This window comes from Embiotoca jacksoni, unplaced genomic scaffold, assembly GCF_022577435.1.
Source record: "Embiotoca jacksoni isolate LCO1_2020_lvr unplaced genomic scaffold, fEmbJac1.0.p SCAF_10, whole genome shotgun sequence".
In the NCBI taxonomy this organism is placed as follows: domain Eukaryota; kingdom Metazoa; phylum Chordata; class Actinopteri; family Embiotocidae; genus Embiotoca; species Embiotoca jacksoni.
The window spans coordinates 6,107,047-6,128,999 of NW_027185230.1; the positions used below are offsets into that span (position 1 = coordinate 6,107,047).

The window sequence follows — 21,953 nt, forward strand, 5'->3', positions numbered from 1 at the left end:
TCCACGAAACACTATGCATCTAATCGGAAACAGCAAATATGCATTAAATACGTCATTAAAATGTATAAAATTTGGAATATTTGGTCATCTCGGAGCAGAGACACCAATCTTCAAAGCGGTGCCTAAAACAATTACGAATATGCAAAACATGAAAACCGCGTATTGATCTGAGACGACACTCGGAAACACACGGAGTCTGAAATCTGCTGTTGTGTTAGTTTCTTCTTTGTTTCCATTTTTCCTGAACGTCTCTTACATCCGCCTCTCTCCTTCTCAGTCTTCCACTTCTCTTTACGAGCCCGTCAAACTGTTCCCATGACAACGGTGACTGCTAGCTGTCAGCAGTTGCCATAGCAATGAGACATGATATATCTGGGAGGGTGAACGGCTGCATTTGGACTGTTTTGTTTGGTGTCGCTTAAATGTGTGTGTGTGTGTGTGTGTGTGTGTGTGTGTGCGTGCGTGCACATGTGTGTGTGTGTGTGTGTGTGTGTGTGTGTGTGTGTGTGTGTGTGTGTGTGTGTGTGTGTGCATGTTATTCCTTAACTTTGCCAAGCAGGTTCCAGACCGGCTGCACTCCCACTTGTCCCTTAATGCTGAAACAGTACTGTTAAAAACTGAATTTAGTTTTTGCTTGAATTGATACTAAAACAAGAAAATATTCTGTCAGTAGGCGAAGATAATTCAACTCAAATTCTACACTAAATGACTATTACATTTTTTTTGTGGAGGAACCTAGCGAAGCAGCAATGTGACTTGACCTGCAGTTTCGATTTGTGCACCAATAAAGCAAATAAATCTGTCGGTTTCAGATATGAAAAGTAATTATTTGAGGCAAGAAACCTTTTAAGCAGTGGGGTTATAATGTCACTGGTGTGGATATTCTTTTTTTTAATTCTTGAGGTGCATTCTGCAGTTGTCACACTCAATCCATATTATATTTTACAGTGCATTACTGACAATTTCGTGGATGGCTTTGTTAATTCTTGGCTCAAAAAGTGGATAAAGATATTTCCCTTGGCTTCTCACTACAATGTCTAAAACACCTTTCTAATGTATCACAAATTCCATAATTCAACCAGATGATGACATCAGGTATCACCCTGATACATTAATACACTCATTCTGGAGCTTAATGTTCTGATATGTGATGAAAATAAACTTTCATCTGATTCCTGTAGATTTTACTGCACTCAGTCATTAACGTTAACATTCACTGTTCTATTGTACTGAGGTTTCTCTTGAGAAAACATTTTTAAACAACCAGACTGATTAAATGACAAATTCAGTCAATCTGCTCGCCATCAGGGCATGTGGTCCCTTCGATTAATTAAACTTCTCCTCAAACAGTCACCTCAGGAGGCTTATTAACTGTTAAATGTGAAATAATTGTGAGCTGTTGTTGGTTAACACATTTCCAAAGAAGTTAATAAAAAAAAAAACATTTTGAATATAGAGAGAGAATATTATAACTTTAAACATAGTGTAATATCCCTTTATGTTGAACTTGACTAGATTTCAGCTGCCTTGGCACTCAGGTCAGGGCTCCACGTCGGTAGGTGGATGTTCTAACACGATGAGTAGTGTCAGATGGCTGGATCAATAAGCATATTAGCAAATCTGTTTGCTATTCTTCCAACTGACACACACAAACACACACTATAAGCTGCTGACAGCTCAGCCCAGCCAGTATCTTGGAAGATAAATAACCTACAGCTAGTCTTCTCATCTTGTGCTCTCCAAGCACAAACACACACACACAAACACACACACACACACACACACACGCACACGCGCGCACACACACACACACACACACACACACACACACACACACACACACACACACACACACACACACACACACACACACACACACACACACACACAGCTATCTCAGCCATCACCTGTCTATCTGCACTGCCTCCCAGCTAGGAACACAGACTTTTCCGAGGGGCTCGGGGCTCAATGGAAAGTTTAAAGCTCGGCAGCTCAAAAAGTAACTTCAGGAAACTCCTCAAAAACAACCAAAAGTGTCCTCCTTATTTTCCATCTTACTTTCCAGCTATCACGTGCTGTTTCTACAAAGGCCAGCTATACAAAATTATTCTCGGGAGAAAGGTCTATCAATACTTGTGATAATCATATTTTAGTAACGTGTTTCAGAAAGTCAGTTCAGGTATCTGGTATTCTTCCTGTTTATCTAATATGAATAATGACTTCCTTGTGTTCATTGTAAAACAAGGTGTCTGATTGTGCTCCGATGTTTAATGGAGTTCCTCAAGAGCCAATCCTGGGACCTGTTTTCTGTTTACATACTCAATTTATACAATATATTTCTTTCTGTGTTTGAAATATTTATTTGTATTTGTAATTTTTTGGGCGATACACTTTCCAACCCTAGTTTTAAAAAGTGATATGTTGATAACGTTGTAAGTATTTACTCACTATCTCCAGAAAGTGTTCCTAATATTACAGATTACACCACTAAAACAAAAAGTCTGAAAATGAATTGTTTCCTTGGTATCTACAGAAGGAAAATTTAGCACTTAATTGCTTGACAGTTGATTATTCCTTATAAAATGACTTGTGTACCAGGGAATTGAAACTACATGCATCTTCCTCAGGCGACAACATGCCAGAGACTTCTATGTAAGATAGAGGTTAAATTTGTCACTGACAAAAGTTTATGAAAACCTTTCCTATTCCTATTTGTCATCTGAAAAACGCTTCTGGATGTTTTTATTCCGTTTCAAAGGAGCAGAAGTGTAATTTCTCTCTCAGACAGGGCATCAGCTTGCACTCACAAACACATCAACTCCGCTGTGAAAAATCTCCTGTAAGGCATTCCTACGACCTTGTACATGTTCAACTGGATTTGTAAACATGAGCGAACTTCCGCCAAGACAAGAGCCACAGCGGCCTCGACTCTGATCTGTGGACTCATCAGGATCCCAGAGGAGACCAGCAAATGAGAGCTTAATATCGCAGGAGAGTTAGTTTCCAGGCAAGTTGGCCCATTTTTCAACACAGAGCCGTCAGTTCTGGAATGAAAAGAGCTTCATTGTCTGGTACGGTTAAAAACCCAGGAAACAGCCAACCTTACATTTCATGCAACTTTTCCCAAAAACACGTCTGTCATTATAACTGCAGAGCCGAAAAGTGAAAGAAAATTGCTGAATATATAAAATTGGGAGTGTAAGAAATAAGAAACATCATGCTTTCCCTTCATCCTGATTAAAAAAAGCAAAGAGTATTTTCTTTTTCATTTAGTACCAAAAAGTAATGTAGTAAATAAAAGTTTATTTTATAAATTGAGACTACATTTTCTCTCTTCCATTTGTATATCCCCAGCAAATATTTGTTTCATATTTTTGGCACACATTTAAGGATTGACTGTGTTGAGCTAGCTTAACAAAAAATATTGTTGGCTGCTGTAGCATCGTTGTATAAACTCCAGTATAGTAACAGTAGCTAAAGCATTTTAGTTTGCAAGAAAAAGCTAAATCAGCTAACTAATGCCTACATTATTTGATGTTATGAGCAAAAATATATCAACAAGTTTTAATTAATTTTTTCAACAGATGTAAGTTAAAGAAAAAAATATATATATTATTTGCGTTTTAATGTAATTAGAGGTTTAATGAAAAGTGTAAAGCTTTATAATCGTTTTCACACTCACACTTATTATTTTTCTAACAAAATTGCTTACTAATGTATTCTGTTATATTTTTTGACTTTATTTAACTACTTTTGGGGATTCACAGAAAACACTGTTTAGTAAACTGAAATAAAATATTGAAGGACTTTGTAGTCTAAGAAAAATCCCATTTAATTTTTTTTTTTTTTAAGTTAGATATCCACTGTTATAGTCCTGAAAACGTCTAGATAGATGTTGTTCATCAGATGATAATGATGAACACTGTCATTCAGCAAGCTGCCTTCAGCAGGGCAAGCTCTCATAATCAACATTTAAACAAGGCTTCACTGAAAGTCTTTTCTCTTCCCCCTCTCTATGTGAATCTGAACCTTGGTCTCGCTCTCTGATGTTCATGCCAGCAAGGACACAAGTGGGTGAGGATTCGCACTGGTAAGATATAGATCCAAAATTCACAATATTCTCATTCACACACAAACACACAAACAAACTGACAGAGAGGGACAGAAGCCAAAACTTAAAAATGTATTCGTCAGAAAACAAACAGATACTGAATTAACACAACTGCAGAGACTCAGTAGTGCTGAAGCTACAGTTTACTGAACATTTAAAAAAAAACAGTGAATGTCATGGGTAGTCGGAAATAACTGGCTGGTTTCCTGAAGAAATGCCAGAGCCGTGTGTGCGTGTGTGTGTGTGTGTGTGTGTGTGTGTGTGTGGCAGTAAACGGTAGGTTTCAATAGAGGCAGCTTGATAACACTTGCTACTCAGCTGTGTTAATAATATCCCACTCTGATGGGTCCTCAATCATCCGAGTGTGTGTGCGTGCGCACAGAAATACACTCACCCGTACACACACACACACACACACACACACACACACACACACACACACACACACACACACACACACACACACACACACACACACACACACACACACACACACACACACAAACACAGGCTGCTATACTATAGAGGAGTGAAAAAAGAACAAGAGGCTTAGAATTAGAGCTGTGGAGGGAAAAACTGTGACCAAAAAAGAGCTATAAACATTACACTGCCACAAAATGTGTGGATATCCAAACGCAGCGTGAGACGATGTCAACCAAAGTCAATAACAGGATTAACTGTCACCTTTACTAATCAATTCATTATTTTTTTGAAAACACTCGTGCACAAATTCTGTCCTCAAGGTATAACGGTTTATTTTATTATTTGCAATTTGCGATACACAATACCCAAGTAACATTTATTAAACCTTTGCAAGGCTTTTTATTGTTTTGTCTCTTTTTAAGGCAAAAATCTATATTCGACATCTCTCCTGGCTTAAATCTATCAAACTGTGTATCTGTGGGAGGAACATTTTTTATGTCCTATCCCCTGGGTCTTTCTTGCTTCGTCCTGTTCTGTAACATGTATACCGAAGCCAGAGTGTACCCACACGGCCGACGCTGCTTCTTTTTTTTTCCCGTGCCAGCTCTTTGTCGTCTGCAGCCCCGTCTGCTTCCGTTCCTGCAGCATTGGGCTGATTTTTTTACTGCCCTCGTTGTCCCTCGTGAGTTATATCGGTTATTACTGCTAGCTAGGGGGAGCATGTCAGTCGCAGCTGTGTGTGGGTGCGCGCGTGTGAACATAAATAAAGATTGCGAGCACACGCTAACTAGGAGTGAATGGCTGGTTGTTGGTGAGATACGGTTGTTGAAGTAATGAGCAAGTTAAGAGAGCTCCAGAGAATTAAGAAGAAGCTGACTGCCCGTGTGAGAGAATTAATTCATCGACTGTATTCAACATGAGTAAAATTGGATCATCAGGAAGTCAGGTCAGTTCATCGATTACTCATCCAGGGCCACCTGAGCACACTGTCCACATACTTTTGGCCAGAAAGTCTATCTCTCCATCTTGTTTGCTCTCCCTTCCCCTTCCCTTCTCATGTATGCTGTGTACAAACAGAGCTTTTTAATTCTCCAAGAGCCATCTGCAATCAACATTTATGTTCCAGAGCTGTGTTTACTTGTGTGAGCGTGTGTGTGTGTGTGTGTGTGTGTGTGTGTGTGTGTGTGTGTTGTGTGCGCGATTGTGTGTGCGTGTGTGTGTGTGTGTGTGTGTGTGTGTGTGTGTGTGTGTGTGTGTGTGTGTGTGTGTTGAGAAGGGAGAGACGGAGATCCTGTGCCATTTCTAATTAAACTGAAACGGAGAACGAGAGGGAGAGGAGGAAGAGACTTAAAGAGATGGAAGTGTCTCTTGTTAAATTTTAAGAGAAGCATCATTATTATCAATCATTAGGATTCTGCCACGCTCTGTTTTGTCCCTGATTAATATTAGTGTTCTTGTAACAATTTGTGTGCGTGCGTGGTTATTGTTCATGATCCTCGATAAGCCTTGTCGTTTATCAGGATAGATGTCAACATTTTATTTTTTACAAAAATAAGTGCAGTTTAAATAATGTAATTTTTTTTTACATTAATTAAATATGGAAAACTTCATGTGTCGGAGGTAAATATTAAAGTTACATTCAAACAAGTTCACACAATGCTGAATAATCACCGCCAGATAAATCTCTCTTTTTTTCACACAGTATGAAGCTTTTAAATCTAGTGTCTGGTGAGACATTCCCGCGCTGCGAGCACAAACAATGACAATCATTGGTGTACTTGTTGGAGAGCGCTGAAAGAAGCGAAGGAATAGATAGTGTTACTGCTCTTGGACAGGCTGATATTTGTGAAATATTTGCAGCAGGTTATGTAGCTTTTTTTTTTTCACACTGCAAGACGGGATCAACAAAAGGTCAGTGGCTCTTATATTTTTATGTTTACATAGAATTGAATACTGTTTGTATCTACATTTGTTATGTAATAAGCATGCACATTTACCATTGTCTACATCGAAGTTTTGCTATTTTCACGCTGCTTTAGTTGCTTTAGTAAAAGGACAAGTGCACAAGTTTTAGTTGTCCCTCTGCCAATATCTAGTTATTAAGCTGAAGTCCCTAAGTGATTTCTGTTAGCAGTCCCCCATTAAATTACCCTAAGACCACAATGAGGATAAAACTGCACAGGCATGAAAATATATTCCATCTACTGTGCATGACTGCTTTCAGTCAGAGCAATTAATGTGAATTACAAACACAGATTGTGCAGGAGAGGTCATTTTAGTGTCTGTGTGAGCACCATTTTTATATTCTGGATACGGTTGCAATCATCTACTTAAAGTCCATTAAATTTCAGCGTCTCTCAGTGATCTCTTGTGTTTGTCCCCCTGCGTCTCCAAAGAATTTCGAATTACACGGTTTTCCCGCGGGTGCATCACATCCCCCGGCAGGCCACCCTCACAGATAATAGCTGGAGGATGTTCTCTCACAGTTGATATGATGAATACAAACTGCAGCTGAGCATCATCAACAACATTGAAGTGCCCATAATTAGAGGAAAGAGCCTCCTTAAAGCTGTTGTAGCATTTATATTACAGTTACAGGGTAGAAGGCTCCCTTTGGCTCCGTGGTTGTCCCAGCAGTTGTCATAGCAACCAATGGTGAACTCTGCTTTAATGACCAATAAATTAAAGCAAAAAATGTCTCCAACCAATCAGGTCACTTCGTTAAAACTACACTAGACCGTCTCACAGTGTCCCTGACATTAAAAAGGTGAAAGGATGCTGCTAGCTTGTGTTTTGGGGTTTGAATTTTACTTTCATATGATGATCTAAATGCTGTTTCGGAAGCTTTTCTACTTAAAGAAGATTAACAGGTTACTGTAAAAGGCCTAGAGACACTACTAGGGACTCAAGAGGAACCCCAAAACTGTTTGGACAACCATCACTGCAGAGTGGAGCTTTAATCTCTCACTGCTCTCAAGGAAAAACAGGGTCAGCAGCATTTTTTTATTTTTTTATTTCAGTCAGGTTGTACAATGGAGGACAACAGGGACTACTTCAACGAAAGCTAGAAAATACAAAACTAGAGAGCAGTCTGTTTTTCCTTCCAGTTATTCATCTGGGGGACTAATCAGTCATAAAGCAGACGTGCTGCTGTAAACGCAGCAGAGCTCAGGACTCCCCGCGGACGCACGCAGGGATGCTGTTGTCACAAAATTATTTCTTTTAAGTTAACAGGATATAATACAGCACTTTTCTCTGCAGGCTAGTGTACTTTTTGTGTTGTATCATCCAGCCTTTCATTTAGCACACCAGGCGTTTTTGCAAGCCCTAAAGTCTCACTTTACCCTCTGCAACCTAATGAGAGCACAATTAACTAGCAGCCTTCGCTGACAGTTAACCTCTCATCTGGCTCTGCTTTCATTTAAGTAAGAACAACATACAGCTTCATTACAGTTAGGTTACACATTCGAAGCAACCTAGAAGTGACCAAGACGAGAGTCTGGGAGAAGCTGTAAATTGTGCTCATTCCAGCTCACTAAACTGCTTTCAGTGTGCATGACAGCGCTACAAATGAACCCACACTTGGGTGGCTCTTAATTAACCAGGCTTTCCCTGGCTCTCACACAGATGTGTGAGGAGAACTGTTCCAGGACGGCCATTCATTCAAATCGCAGCTAATTTACAGAATTTAACTTGGTTCCATCATGATTGTACATAGGTAGAAAAAAAAAAAAAAAAAAAAGTCTCTCTGGGCCAGTGTGTTCAGCCACTGGGCCAACAGTGTGCAGCTCCTGCAGGGCTTCAGCTTCACATGTCACCCAGCAAATTGTTGGCTTATCTTCATTACAGTGCTAGCGGTTTCAGGTTATCACTTCATAAAGCTCTCAGGCAAAATAATTCACTTATGTAAACCCAAGCGGCAACCCACAGTGACGTCACTGAGGAGTCGAGTTTGGTAATTTGGCCGTCAATATCTTGCTATTTTGAATCCAGTATTGTTGTTTAAGTCACTTCTGCATTGGCCTTATTTTTCAAACCAGGAAGCTAGATCCACTTTTATATAAAGTCTGTGTAAAACCAAATCCAATGACAAAAATCTGTATAAAAGGCCCGCAAAAAAACATGTCCTCAGTCAGATTCCTATTCTGAGCGAAGGGTTTTTACATAAACACAACATTTTCTGCCAAAGTTTGAACAGTTTTGATTATTTTTTTGGGATTTATGTTCTGGTACAGGATTTAGCAACTTTTTTTTTTAATCAAAAAGCCAGTTTCGGAGATGTTTGCTCTGCCACTGTTAATCAACGTGATCCAACCACATTCACACACTCCTCATGAAGCAGCGAGTTTCAGAGTGTTAAATTCAATAACTCTGCTAGTAAATAACAAATAAGTTCAACTTCAGCTACGATATTTCATGTTTTACCTCAGCATGATGAGGGATCCCAACCTGTGCCTCTTTCAAAATAAAAGCCACACTCAGTTCTCTGTATGAGAGCATTTACAACAGAGCACCTGCAAGGATTGTGTCACTTGCATTGTAAACAAACAATGACTGAACATAGCCAGAGCTTTACCACTATCGTCTGCTCCACTATGATTACATCTAGATAACTGCACCAATACACACGTATAATCACAAGTCTACTACATGAGAGTATCGCCACCAATTATTTTATTCTTCAAACAGCTGAAAAAGCAGACAAAAACAACACTTAAAATGTGTTATTTGCCGACATCATGTTGTTTTTTTTCTTCTTGGTCACGGGGACAGTAACAGAGCTGTCCCTCTGTCTGACGGTGTTCGGCGTGTTGCTATGCACTGCTATTGTTCAGCACGGGTACTAATTTATTCGCTGAAAGGATTTTGTCTCCATCTATTCATTTTAATGACTGACAGCCAAGAGAGGCTGCTAATGCCTGCTGGTGAGTGCTCGGATTATTTGATACAGCCAAGGCCCACAGCTGCCAATAACTGCATTTGCTTCACTTCCCTGGTTGATATAAAAGAAAAAAGAAAAAATGGTAAACCCACCAGTTAGTTGGTTTTGTAACCCTAATGACTTTCCCGAGGTGAAGTCCTACAACTAACTGCCAGTGATGAGCTTGTTACGGCTTTACTCTGTGTGTTTCTGTGCTCGTACCTTGCGGCCGTCGCTCGCGTGGCAGTTGACGTTGAGTGGTGTAAGCAAGGCCATCAGCTTCTCCTCGTTTCCACTCCTGCAAATATATACACACAAACATGAGACAGAAAACAACCACCACCACAGAGGATTAACACTGTTCCTCCGCAGGAGAGTGGGGGAGAGAAAATGAGGAAAAATGAGATAAGAAGCTTGAGACTGAAGGGAAAAAAGCCTGAGCAATGTCATCTATAGAAACAAACTGACGGACAGAAATACTTGGAGGAACGATTGAAGGGTGTGTGTAGGTGTGTTTTCCTGTGAAACTGACTGCAACCAGCTCAGAAAATCTGTTGGAGGAGACCCTTTGCCCTTGCTACACAGGAGTTAAGATTTTCCCTGCGTTGTTGATGTGTGTTTCCTGGTTCTTAGGCTCGCTGCCCTGGCATTGGTCAGCGACCAGGAAGTGTTGCCAAGGCAGCAGCCAACCTAACCACCATCCCCATGACAGCCGCAAAGGAGGAAGCTGTCAGATGGTTAAAAAAAAAAAGATTATTGTCCTATTCTTCTATGTTCCTCTTTTCTTTTTACTTCAGTTTTTGGGTCGGGCCTCTCCCTCCTTCTTTTTGTTTGTATATTTTTCACCATTTATCCTCCCCAGAAAAGACATTCACATCCTCTCGTTCTGCCAGTTCTAACTTTCCATCTCTGCTCTTATTCATTTCACTGTTCACCCCCACTACCTCCCATCCCCTACCCTTTTCCCCTCCTCTACCTTTGTATTTTCTGTCACTCTGTCCTTTACCCCCACACTCTCCAGCCACAGTTTCTTCCTCATCACTTTTACTTCCAGTGCTCAGCTTCCTCTCCTTCTTTTTCCCCTTTCTTTTCCTTTCTTTGCCTCAAGCTACGGCTGTTACCGAACACAAGAGAGACTTCATTCTGATGCAAACAACATCTTTAGGATTTAACAGGAAGGACTGACATGACATTGTAAGTGTGTGTTTGCATGTGCACTGGACATGATGATGATATGATACAAGTCAAAAGAGAAAAAAAAATTAAGACAATAGTTTGTAACTTTGGGAAATATGCTCGTTCCTTTTCTTACAGAGTTTGATCGATTTCTAAGGTGGCAAAACACAACAACATTTGAGACGACACAAGCGGTGGGAAAACACTATTCGTTTGTAATTGGATAGAGCCAAAGTCAATACTCCGGGCTTTTTTTTTTCAATGGATCTGTTACTGTAGGATGGGTTGGTGCTACATTGGATCAACCAGAGGGACGCTCTACGCTGTGTCTGCTGTGATTGGTTGTTTTGGCATGTTTTAAAGTTACCTAGAATGATAGGCTATACGGAGGTCCTTCAAATTGACAGAAATCGGTTTCCCGCTACCGTTTCTTTCTCTTCAGTGAGTCGTTCGCTGTTGTTTGCGCAACCTCATTGAGAGTTTGTGCTGGACAGGTAACTATTTTTGAAAATTAGAGCCATATCTACTTCACAAGGTGATACAGTGTCAGTGCTGTATTCACAGTATACTGTGCTTCCCCAAAGTGGTTCAACAAAAGGTTAGATCATTTAAAAAAAATAGGTAGTTTGAAAAGATTTAGTTTCACTTCTGTATTTACCTGCAGAAACTTTACTTAAAGACAGACCCTGCATTTTAAGAACCTTTTAATGGTGATGAACCTTTAAGAAACATTTAAACATTGCGTACCACTTTCCAACTGACTGATGGCCTCAAAGGGACATATTTGCCTGGCTGGTCAGAGATCTTTGTGCAGCAGTTGAATATTTTCTTTCTCTATTATTTGCTGGCATATAGATTGCAATTACCTCTTTTCTGTCAATGCACTGAGTCACTGAATTCCTCTCGGATATATATGACTATTTCAGTCGGCCTATTTATCATTTCTTCTGTATTACTTTGCAAGGATGCTTTCTGGGCTATAAATGAAAAGGAAAAAAATGAAGCAGAGAAAACAACAATATCCCATAAGCCATGTGTGGGAGTGAACACAACCAAAAAAAATGACATGGGTGATCAGCCAGTCAGTGGCTCAGCTGTGAGAGACACACACTGGGTTCACAGTTCATACTTAAACAGCCTACTGACCCCATAATACACTGGGGTACTGCTGTGCTAGGCCAGCTGCTTCCTTGTGTGTGTGTGTGTGTGTGTGTGTGTGTGTGTGTGTGTGTGTGTGTGTGTGTGTGTGTGTGTGTGTGTGTGTGTGTGTGTGTGGCTGGGAGAGAAAGGGGGCCAGGGGGGGCTGTTGAGGCATCGAGCGCTCACTCACCCACACACAATCTCAAAACGAAAGCAATTCCACTTCCACATGCAAGAGACGGAAACACAAACACACACACGCGCGCACACACACACGCACGCACACACACACACGCACACACTGCCCACATGTAATGCCTGCAACCATAACATGCCTCTAAAAGTGTCACTGGCCCACAAGTACTGAGCTCTGTATCTGAAACACCTGTCTAGTGTGGGAGCTGAGTGTGTGTGAGAGTGTGTGTATAGGGAAGGAAAGAGAGAACAAGTGGTGAACAGTTTGACAAACAGGGGGAGAGCAAAAAAATCACCAGATAAAAGCCTGAAGGAGTCAATAAATGACGGAATTCAAATAAATGTGGAGAGAAAATTAACAAAAGAGAGAAAGTGACAGAGAAAGAGGAGAGGAAAAAAGGAAACATGTAAATGGAAAGGAAATGAAAGGAAACAAGACACAAGAAAAGAGAAAAAATGAGAGTATACAAGAGGAGACACGGGAGAAAGATGAGGAAAATACAGGAAATGAGGAATGAGAGAATTGGGATGGAAGAAAAAGAGCAAGAAAACAAAGCCGAAAGGAGGATTAAAAAAAACAAAAGAAAATAAGGGGAATCAGATGAAACAAGGGGGGGGGGAAAGGGGAGAGGAAACGAAGAAAAGCCGAGAAGAAAGTAAGCGAGGGAATGAGAGACGAGAGGGCGCAAAAGAAGTGAACGGGAGAACAAGGCGGAGAACACATGAAAGGATGTAACAAAGTAGGAACGAGCACACCGGGCGAGAAAACAGGAGAGGAGGACGAACAAAATGAAAACAAAGAGCATGCGGGGTCTGGTACTCACCTCGCCGCCTCCAGCAGCTCATCCTTCTTGTATTCACCTAGATGGTTACAGAAGATCATGGTGTCAGACAGCTGGCCAGTAACATACATCAGCCACACACACACGATCAAGCAGAGAGAACAACCGTGTAAAGACCCACACACTATCTACTGTGTGTGTGTGTCGGGGGGGGGGGGAGGAAGAAATACACCATCTTTCTTTCTATGTCTCCCCACTCCTCCTTTTTGTCTCTGCCATTCTCACTCAGCTCGCACCCCTCTGGCTCCGGTTGCCGTGACGATGTGTTGCCGGCAGCGACCACAGCAGGTTCATTGTTTGGGCGACGAGCGGCGGACCGACGCGCGCGGCGGCTCTGCCTCTATCCGTCCGTGGGGCCGTCCATCCCTCTCTGCTTTGCCGCGTTTGTCTCCGGTGTCTCGGCCGCTGCTCATATTATTATTGCCAAGCATCGTCCCTCCGTCTCCATCATCTCCCTCTCTCTCTCCTCATTCTCTATCTCCCTGCTATTTTTTTTTCCCCCCCTGTGGACTCTGGAGGCGCAGTTACCATTAAATTAAAAAAAAAAAAAACACAACAGAAATAAACAAACCCCTCCCCCTGCCTCCCTCGCCCCCCTCTCCCTCCGCCTCGCTTAGCCCTGCCTCCCCACTACTACAGTCACAACACACACACACCACACACACCTGGGAAACAGACATGGAGCACTTTCCAAACATGAAATCTATAATATTGCTGGACTCGTTTGGCTATTTAGGTAAAGGCTGGTTGGCATTCAATCATTTAATGGCATTTAATGATGATTAAAAAGAGAAGTGTTCATTCTAAAAATCAAATGTCTTATGTATTATACAGACATCCTGATCAGTCTGCTGTGACAATCCACGAGTAAATGTAATTTATATTTAGGATAAATGTATACAACCAAAACAAAAGTCTGAGTTCGGCTCTTTCCAGTGTATTTTCTGGAAAGAGAATGATGTGAAATTTTGGGAAATAATACTAATCCCTCAGTTGTGGGATTTGCATGAGACTGATTCAAAGAGTAGCAGACAAAGAGCAGGGGAAAAGATATACTTTTAGTCTCTAGCATTAGTCACGCTCCAAAAAACACTGGATTGAAAAATTCCCAAGATGCAACTCAATAGTATGGAGCTAATTTCCTGCCAAAACAAAACAAATACAATGATTCACTAATAAAGTACAGATTGGTTTGCAAGTACAAACCCCAATTACAAACTAATGGATTTTTGTTGTTGTTTGCTCTCCACAAACTACATGTTAATATCTTTTTGTCTTTGGAGAATATCTTTTTTTTTTTTGTATGCCGAACATTGTAAGTTGTGGAAGGAAATTAGCTCCATACAATAGCAAATTTAATTCAGATGCAACATACCACCTTAAATGCCTACTTTTTTTTCAAACTCCACACAAAGACTTTCTTTAAATCCTCAATCATTGGGGTTATTTTCAAACTTTGGGAATCTCCCTGTAGAGCCACAGAGGACATTTACATGAGTTACAGTACTCCTCGTGATGGGTGAACCGAGTCCGCTGCATGTACGTTAGCAAAAAGCTAGATAGTGAGGAGATAGTTTTAGTTTAGCATAAAGACTGAAAGCGGAGGGGAAAAGCTAACCCGATTAATATCACATGCCCAAATAAATTACATCGTTTGTTTAATCTCCATAATTATTTGAAACCCACCCCCCCCCACCCCCTCCATCCCCTCCATTGCCGTGCTTTAGCTTTTTGCTGTTTCATGTAAAAAGCAACCGACTTGTGACTTTTATTGTGTAACAGCTTTAGCAGGTGGAGAGCAGGACCATGTTAGCAGTGCCGTTTCTTTATGGTCGTCATAAACAGATTTTTATGGATATATGTGATGCCTTTTGGTGAGTTTGAAACATTGCAGGGAAGAATTGTACAAGAAGAGAAAGCAACAATATGCAAAGTAAACAGCTTCCACAGAAGAACGTCAGGATCCAGCATAGAAAGACTGCCCTTGCGACTTCTGCTGGAAAGAGACCGGAGGGCTTATTCAAACACGAGACGGATATGCCGGCATATTTACGCAACTGGGTTCATCTCTGGGAGCGGCTAGAGAGACGGGGGAGAGGTCTGAAATTGAAATGGGAAATCAAAGGAAGATGGAGAGGTAACTGTGATACGGATAAATGGAAAGAGGACAGGGAGGATGGGCTGTGTGTGTGCGGAGCAGACGGAGGGGTGGGGTAGGGTGAGGAGCAAAGAAGAAAGGTTACAGAAGGGAAAAGGGGGGGAGGAGGGAGGAACAAAGGATTTGCAGATGAAAGAGAGAAGGGATGATTAGGGATCTGGAAACTGACATGCATGGATTTGACACAGTATAATTGGTGTTAGGGAGGCTAAGGCAGAACAGTGAGAGGAAGAAGAAAAGGGGGAGACGGAGAGGGGCAGAGACAGGCAGAGCAATAGGAAAATATGAATACAAAGGGAAAGGAGAGAAATGTACAGAGAGCCCAGGAAACGAAATTAGAGGCTGTAGCTCTGAACCAATTTATGGGCTGAGAGATTTTTTTTTTTTTCCAATACACAGCTGACAGTCACAGTCCTCACAGCCAGGTGTATTATGTTACTGATTATCATCATTGTAATCATTATTATCAACACTAGCAGTGATCATTACTGAGCATCAAACACATTTATCTTTAATGTTTTATATTTTTCTCAGTCATTGGACAGCCACAAGGTATTATCACCTTAGACACACAATACAATCAACATGTATCTCTTGATGAGGACTGAAGGCCCACTACGTTTGGTAGATTGTTTCCCTTTGTCGAGAAAATAGAAATGGGACCAGTGTTTGAAGTCTTCTAAATTTGTCACATAGTTTAAATGAGTCATCACACTTTGAACATCACTGGTTTAAAACCAAGCTTTTAAGCCCTTTGCTTGAAGCTTTTAAGATATCTGTTATGCTAAGAGCAGGTGAGGTCATCAGTGACGTGAACCTCTATGCTGCAGAGGCTTTCTAAAGAACAAAAAAATATCTTTAACTGATTTCCTTCCAGACAGTTTACATCCACATATGTCCAGACTCTACATGGCATGGGATGGCCGTGAGGTCACAATGATCTTGACCTTTGACAAGCAAAATCGTATTAGTTCATCCTCGGGTCCAAGTGGACGCTTGTGCCAAGTTTGAAGAAAACCCCTCAAATCGTTCCTGAGATATCGCATTCAAAATAATTGGACCCATGTGAGGTCGCAATGGTCTTGACCTTTGGCCACCAAAATCTTTTTCGTTCACCGTAAGAAATCCCCTCAAGGCGTTACTGAGAAATCACGGTGACAAGAGATGAATGGACGGACAGAAAAATGGATGAGACAACGTAAAAACACAATGGTTCCAGGCACCGCTGTCGCCGACATGGAGGCATACAAATTCCAGGTTTCAGACATCTCTAAACACTCAGTTTGCAAGAAGTTGACATCAGCTCGACACAGGTTTCTTTATTAGCTCCAGGAACAACAGGCCATGAACAACAAACTGACGCTGCAGGGAGATACTATAACTTACGGCAGTAGAAAAACCTTTTACTTAGAACAATCCCCACAAAGTACACATGTTAACAGTGGCACATATAGCAAAAAAAAAAGGTGTGATCGAAAGACTAAATCCACCATTATGTCACACATTAAGCAGGTAATAAGCGTGTCATTTACCACGTCCTACTAGGATCTTTGTTTCTGCGGATGTTCATGTCCACTCTCATATTCTGGATCAAATTTGGGCTTGATTATGTATGCATGGATTTGAGAAGTTGCCATTTCCAATCAAGAAAGGCAATTGATGTTAGTTATTGGGTTTCCAGTTTTCTTTCAGTGCCTCCACACCTAAAAGAGGATGATGAGGTGGGGGGTCAGTCAGAAGAAATTGGGCATTTATTAAGGGGGGGCCTTAAAGAGAAAGGAAATGAAATGGCTCGTTTCAGACAGAGGATGAACTGTGGGTCTGCATTAAGGGCCGGCCTAAGATAAATAAGTAGTCTTTTGAACGTTGACTCATGGAAAGCTACTCCAGTAGAGTCCCAATATATAAAATGAGAGTGAGCATAATAGGTCCCTTTTTAAGTCTCAAAACAAATTTGAGTCATGATTAGAGACAGTAAGGCAGTGACTCAGCCTCCTAATTCAATGTCAGTCTAACTGACACCTGAATGCAAACAGACCCAGCATTATTATGTTTAGCTGAGAGTGCCGCCGTACATAGTGCAGAAATCAAGCTGTGCAAACAAAATGTAGACAACAAGAGATGACTTTCCTGTTTAGCTCATTTGATGCTTTGAGAGCTGAAGTGGTTTAAACCAACTGTGAATCAGCAGATTTAATTAATCTCTCTCTCTCGCACAGATACATCAAGCAAGAACAAAGACAGGTGAGCTGAGAGGGTAACCTGCTGCCTGGACTACGCTCCCGATACCTCAGGGACTAATTGATAGTCATCAGCCTTTATGCAATTGTAATTTCAGATTTTTACTTTCCATTGAGAATGTTAGTAAAGCTTGGCACTATTTCTAGATCCGCAATCGAATTTAAGTACATTAGTAGCATTGGCCTTGTTATTCCTTTTAACAAAAGTTGCGTCCTTCCCTTAAAGCAGTGTTCAGATGACACTAAGGTTGATCTACTCATCAGAGGCTTGTTCAAGTAAATCAAATTTGCAGCCATTGTTCACGTGCTGTTACTATGTCTGTGCCTCGGGAACATTGCTTACCAGGCAATGTTGTGATAGTGGGAAACAAGGCATCAGAACTACGTGAAAGTGTCAGAAGTCAGATTGTTATTTTATCCAAAGAGGAGCTGAAGCTTTCTGAGGGTGCAGTTCTTGAAGCTCTAAAACACTTTGTGGAAACCAGTTCAGACCACAAGTGATCACAGCATCAGCAGATGAATACATCAAGCTTTGTTCACTGAGAGATAGACAAGCAACCTCATCACAGATATAGACTTCGATGAATAAAAAACACACACGACTCCAATCAGTAAAATCCTGTCAAAAGAAGGCTGTCTAGTCGTGGTCTCAGAGGACGGGTGGTGTCTCTAAACCACTTCTAAGGAGCAAACGACGGCCAAATACTAAGACATACCAGAATTTCACAGTGGATGATGGGGTGGGGGGGGGGGGGGGGAAACGCTCATTTACTAATGAATCTAAACTAAAGGTTTGTGTCTGTAACAGGATGTAAGGAGAGGAACAGGAGAGAAAATGATAACGCAGGGTATCAAACCCACAGTTAAAGATGGTGGTGGAAATATTGAAGTCTGAAGGGGTTTGCTACTCTGGAGTTGGACATCGGCACTAAATTGACACCAATCTGACCAAGAGGAAGTAACACTCCGATTTCTGAGGCATGTTCCACCCTCTGGTTTTCATTTTAGTGGAGAAGTTGATTGTTAGAGCGCCATTTTGGGGTAAGTTAATGTCTTTTTTTTTTTTTGTACCTGCGTAGTGGGGGGGGGGGGAGAATTTGCAACCTGGCTGGAAATTTTAGTGAGGTCGGGACTTAGTTTTTGCTGGACAATCAGTTTCAGCGGAAGAGAAGAAGAAGAAGAAGAAGAAGAAGAAAAGAAGAAGAATCAGCAGCTTTGCTGCTTGGACCCCTAAATGTCATCACTAAGGATCTCAGACCACTGAAACTTGTACGTCCTTTCAAGCTTCACAAGTCACACATTCAAACTTCTTGACAAAAATGAAGACTTACTGAAAATTTACAAACGGGAACAACCACTAGACAAGCAAACCTTAGCACCAGTCCTCCCATGATGTCCTGCCCAAGATTTAGAACAACAGTGTACACGAAGCAGCAACCTAGTGGCTCTCTAGCAACGAATAGGAGCACGAGAAAGCAATCTAGAAATGTTCTTCCAGCCATTTAGCTAAATCTACTCCAAGCGCACTTTATCTTTATTATGTAGAACATTTTGCTTGTTCACTTGCAGCATATTCCCTAAGAATAAAGATATATTTGGCCTTATTGTGCCAAATAGAATAAAATCCCCAAAACATTGACATTTTGCAAACTGTAAAAATAGATGAGATGGAAAAATTCAGGAAAAAGCTTTTACAGAACTGACATAACAGGGACTTCAGTAACAGCACACAATATTCATAATATCTGATTTACAGAACTCTGCTTCATTTCAATTTAATATGACAGTGGTTTTCCATCAGATATCTTTTTCGGGGTGGGGATCAGTGACTTGGTGTCACCAAACATGACACAAGTTTGGCTCCATGCAAAGCTACTAGTACGGTTCTGTAACGCATGGAGAACATGTGAGCAAGGTGAAAACGCCATTTATCCTCATCTTTTATCCTTATCTTGCTGCAAGGATGAAAAGATGTGTTAACATGACAACACACTGAAATGAAAAAAAAATTGAAAAAAACAGTACCAGCTTCTTTTTAAGCCAGACTGCGTCAGGGCATGACTGCTCACTCACAAGTGATACTGAGTCAGAGTCAGCAAAATACTTCAAATGTCACACATTAATCGGAAAATATTAATTAAAATGGAAGCTGCAAAGTGGTAAATGACATGCACTCGTGCGGTGTACGACAGTGGAAGATATGTGTGTTTAAGTATGTATGAACATATCTCTGTGCGTGTGCGCGTGTGTGAGAGAGATGTGGACAATCCTGCTGACTCCAAACAGAAGAGACAAGGACATGTTAAAGCTCAGGACAGGCTAGCTGCCTCCTGAATGATGATATTATGCGCGTCGTGTGTGTGTGTGTGTGTGTGTGTGTGTGTGTGTGTGTGTGTGTGTGTGTGTGTGTGTTCGTGTGTGTTCGTGTGTGCGAGAGAGTGACTGTGTCACTCCCTCGGCGGAGTGCAGTAAACACCAGCGGTCACTATTTGAATTCCAATTGTTGTGTGTTTGAAAGCATGCAGTTCTTTGCATATGCGTGCGCTGTGTGTGTGTGTGTGTGTGTGTGTGTGTGTGTGTGTGTGTGTGTGTGTGTGTGTCCGGGTCGTGTACAGGTAAGTCCAAGTCAATGTCATCCTATATATATCTTAACCATGCAGCAAGGACTCAGTATACTGTGTGTGTGTTTGTGTGTGTGAGTGTGTGCGTGCGTGTAGAAGTGGCAGTACAAGCACCGATGATGCTGACTGTTGCTGACTGGACCATGAGTCGCCTCAGTGCCCAACTGTCTGCTTGTGTGTTTGTGTGTGTTGGTGTGTGTTTAAATCAAATATCGTTTATTGTACAAGCAGTTTATCTGCTGTTATACAACAACCGGCTTTGAGTCAGTAGTTGAGCTGTCCACTTCTAACCTCTGCAAGGTCGCAACTGCTGAGCTTGTAAGTGGATCTGCGTTGATCTGAAACCAATCAAAGCGGGAGGGAAAAATAAATGGGAGGTGAATGGAAATTTACAAAAGAGGTTCTTTAGGCACTTTGCTGGATGGCTCAGCTTACTTCATACACACTCACTACTTACTCTGTGTGATTAATTGCTTCACATAGTGCAGCAAAGAGAGCTGCTCTGGATTAATTGGGTTTTTTTGGCCACCCACTCCACCCTTTTTTATTTTCCTGTGTTTTGTAAAAGTAAGAATCTGAATGTATTGGTCAGCGTTTACCCCTTTAAACCAAAGGACGTAATTTATCATGATACAATATCAGAGTGTGTCTGTCTGCGACCTTGAGTGGGCGCAGCCAAATCACCTTACATAAACTGGGTTTTTAATTGAGGTCATTCAAAGGCAATTACCATTTACTGTGGGTGTAGTCAGAGGTGAGTCAGGGTGTGTTCAATTGGAGGTTTTCAGAATAAACGTTTCTTCAATGGTGGGAAATGTTTTGCAGCAGCTTTTGGTAAGTATGTCTCTGTTTAAGTTGTGTGTATAACAGACAGTAATACTGTTAATAAAAACAGGAGACTCTGAAACTGTAAGAGGCAAGTCCAGAATGGGCGTGAGCCAACAACAGTCACTACCTGACCCGGGATCCTTCCGGGGTCAGTGCAGGAACTCTGGCAGGGTACAGAGGTTGAGAAGATCCTTGAGACCTGTGCAGGCTGGTGAGAGTGTCCCCGTAGTTCTCACTGGGCAGCGTGGGTTCGGGTGGAACCGCAGTGGCGGCAGGCAGGCGGTCTCCGAGGACCGACGCTGAACAGGGGGGGCTGGATACCTGGTGATCTCCGTGGACCAACACAGGACAGCAGGCAGGTTCAACTGTGCATTTTCCCGTGGACCGACACAGGACTGCCAAGACACGTCAACTGGTGATCTCCGAGGAACGACACAGGACGGCTTCTCTGTGCAGGTGATCTCCGTGGATCGACCCTGGACGGCAGGTACGTACCACAGGGTGGCAGACAGGCACACTGGTAGGACTTCAGCAGGCAGGACAACGACAGGGCGTCAGAACCGGAATTGCAGCACACGCAAACGGACTTACTGAACGGCAGCGTGGTACCAGGCGAGATGATCGGACGGACTGACGCAGGTGGAGGGTAGGACCGAGGTTCATATACTGCCAGGTGGTGATTACTGGAAAAAAGAGAACCAGCTTTGCCAGCTGAAACGAAATGTGGGAGTGGGAGGTGGCTGGAGGAGGGCAGTGGACTGAATCCACCCCCTCCAGACAGACTAAAACAAGGAACATATGACAGACAAACACAATCAGGGGAGAAGACAGGAAACATGAGGAGAAGGGTGATCGGGGAAACAGAGGGAACGACAAACAGGGACAGACCGAGATCCTGACAGAAACTATCACCTTTGAATGAGCCCCTCATCTACAAATGGAGCGGGTCCTCTTCAGTGGAGCGTGCATGTTTGCACCACCATGTTGCGGCAGTAGCCCAGAAGGGACGAACCAAATACTGGATGTAGAGGGGGGCCTTTGAGTGTTTTTATGGTCACTACGGATTTTATTACACACTTGGAAGGGGAGGGGGAAGTTGGTTGCGATCTGCAGCCTTACTGCCAGATGTCACTAAATCTACAACAGACTGCTCCCTTCAGATAATTTTAGTTGGACGATAATAACCAAAAGCATCAGCAACACAGTGAAAATGAGCATTGCTACTTTAATCTGTTGGGGGGGGTTCAGCTTTGGGTTGGACTTCTAGCTTAATAACATTGCTAACATAGCATCCTCAC

At 41.9% G+C, this 21,953-nt stretch overlaps 1 protein-coding gene across 1 annotated transcript in view; it reads right to left on the reverse strand.

Moving 5' to 3' along the window:
- The window catches only part of tnksa (tankyrase, TRF1-interacting ankyrin-related ADP-ribose polymerase a), a 93,400-nt gene that overhangs the window by 43,477 nt on the left and 27,970 nt on the right, over positions 1-21,953 (reverse strand). Inside the window, exons 5-6 of the mRNA XM_069162774.1 lie at positions 12,791-12,827; positions 9,678-9,753 (exon numbers count right to left, since the gene is read on the reverse strand). Coding sequence (XP_069018875.1) covers positions 9,678-9,753; positions 12,791-12,827 — 113 coding nt within the window. The remainder of the gene's footprint in view (positions 1-9,677; positions 9,754-12,790; positions 12,828-21,953) is intronic.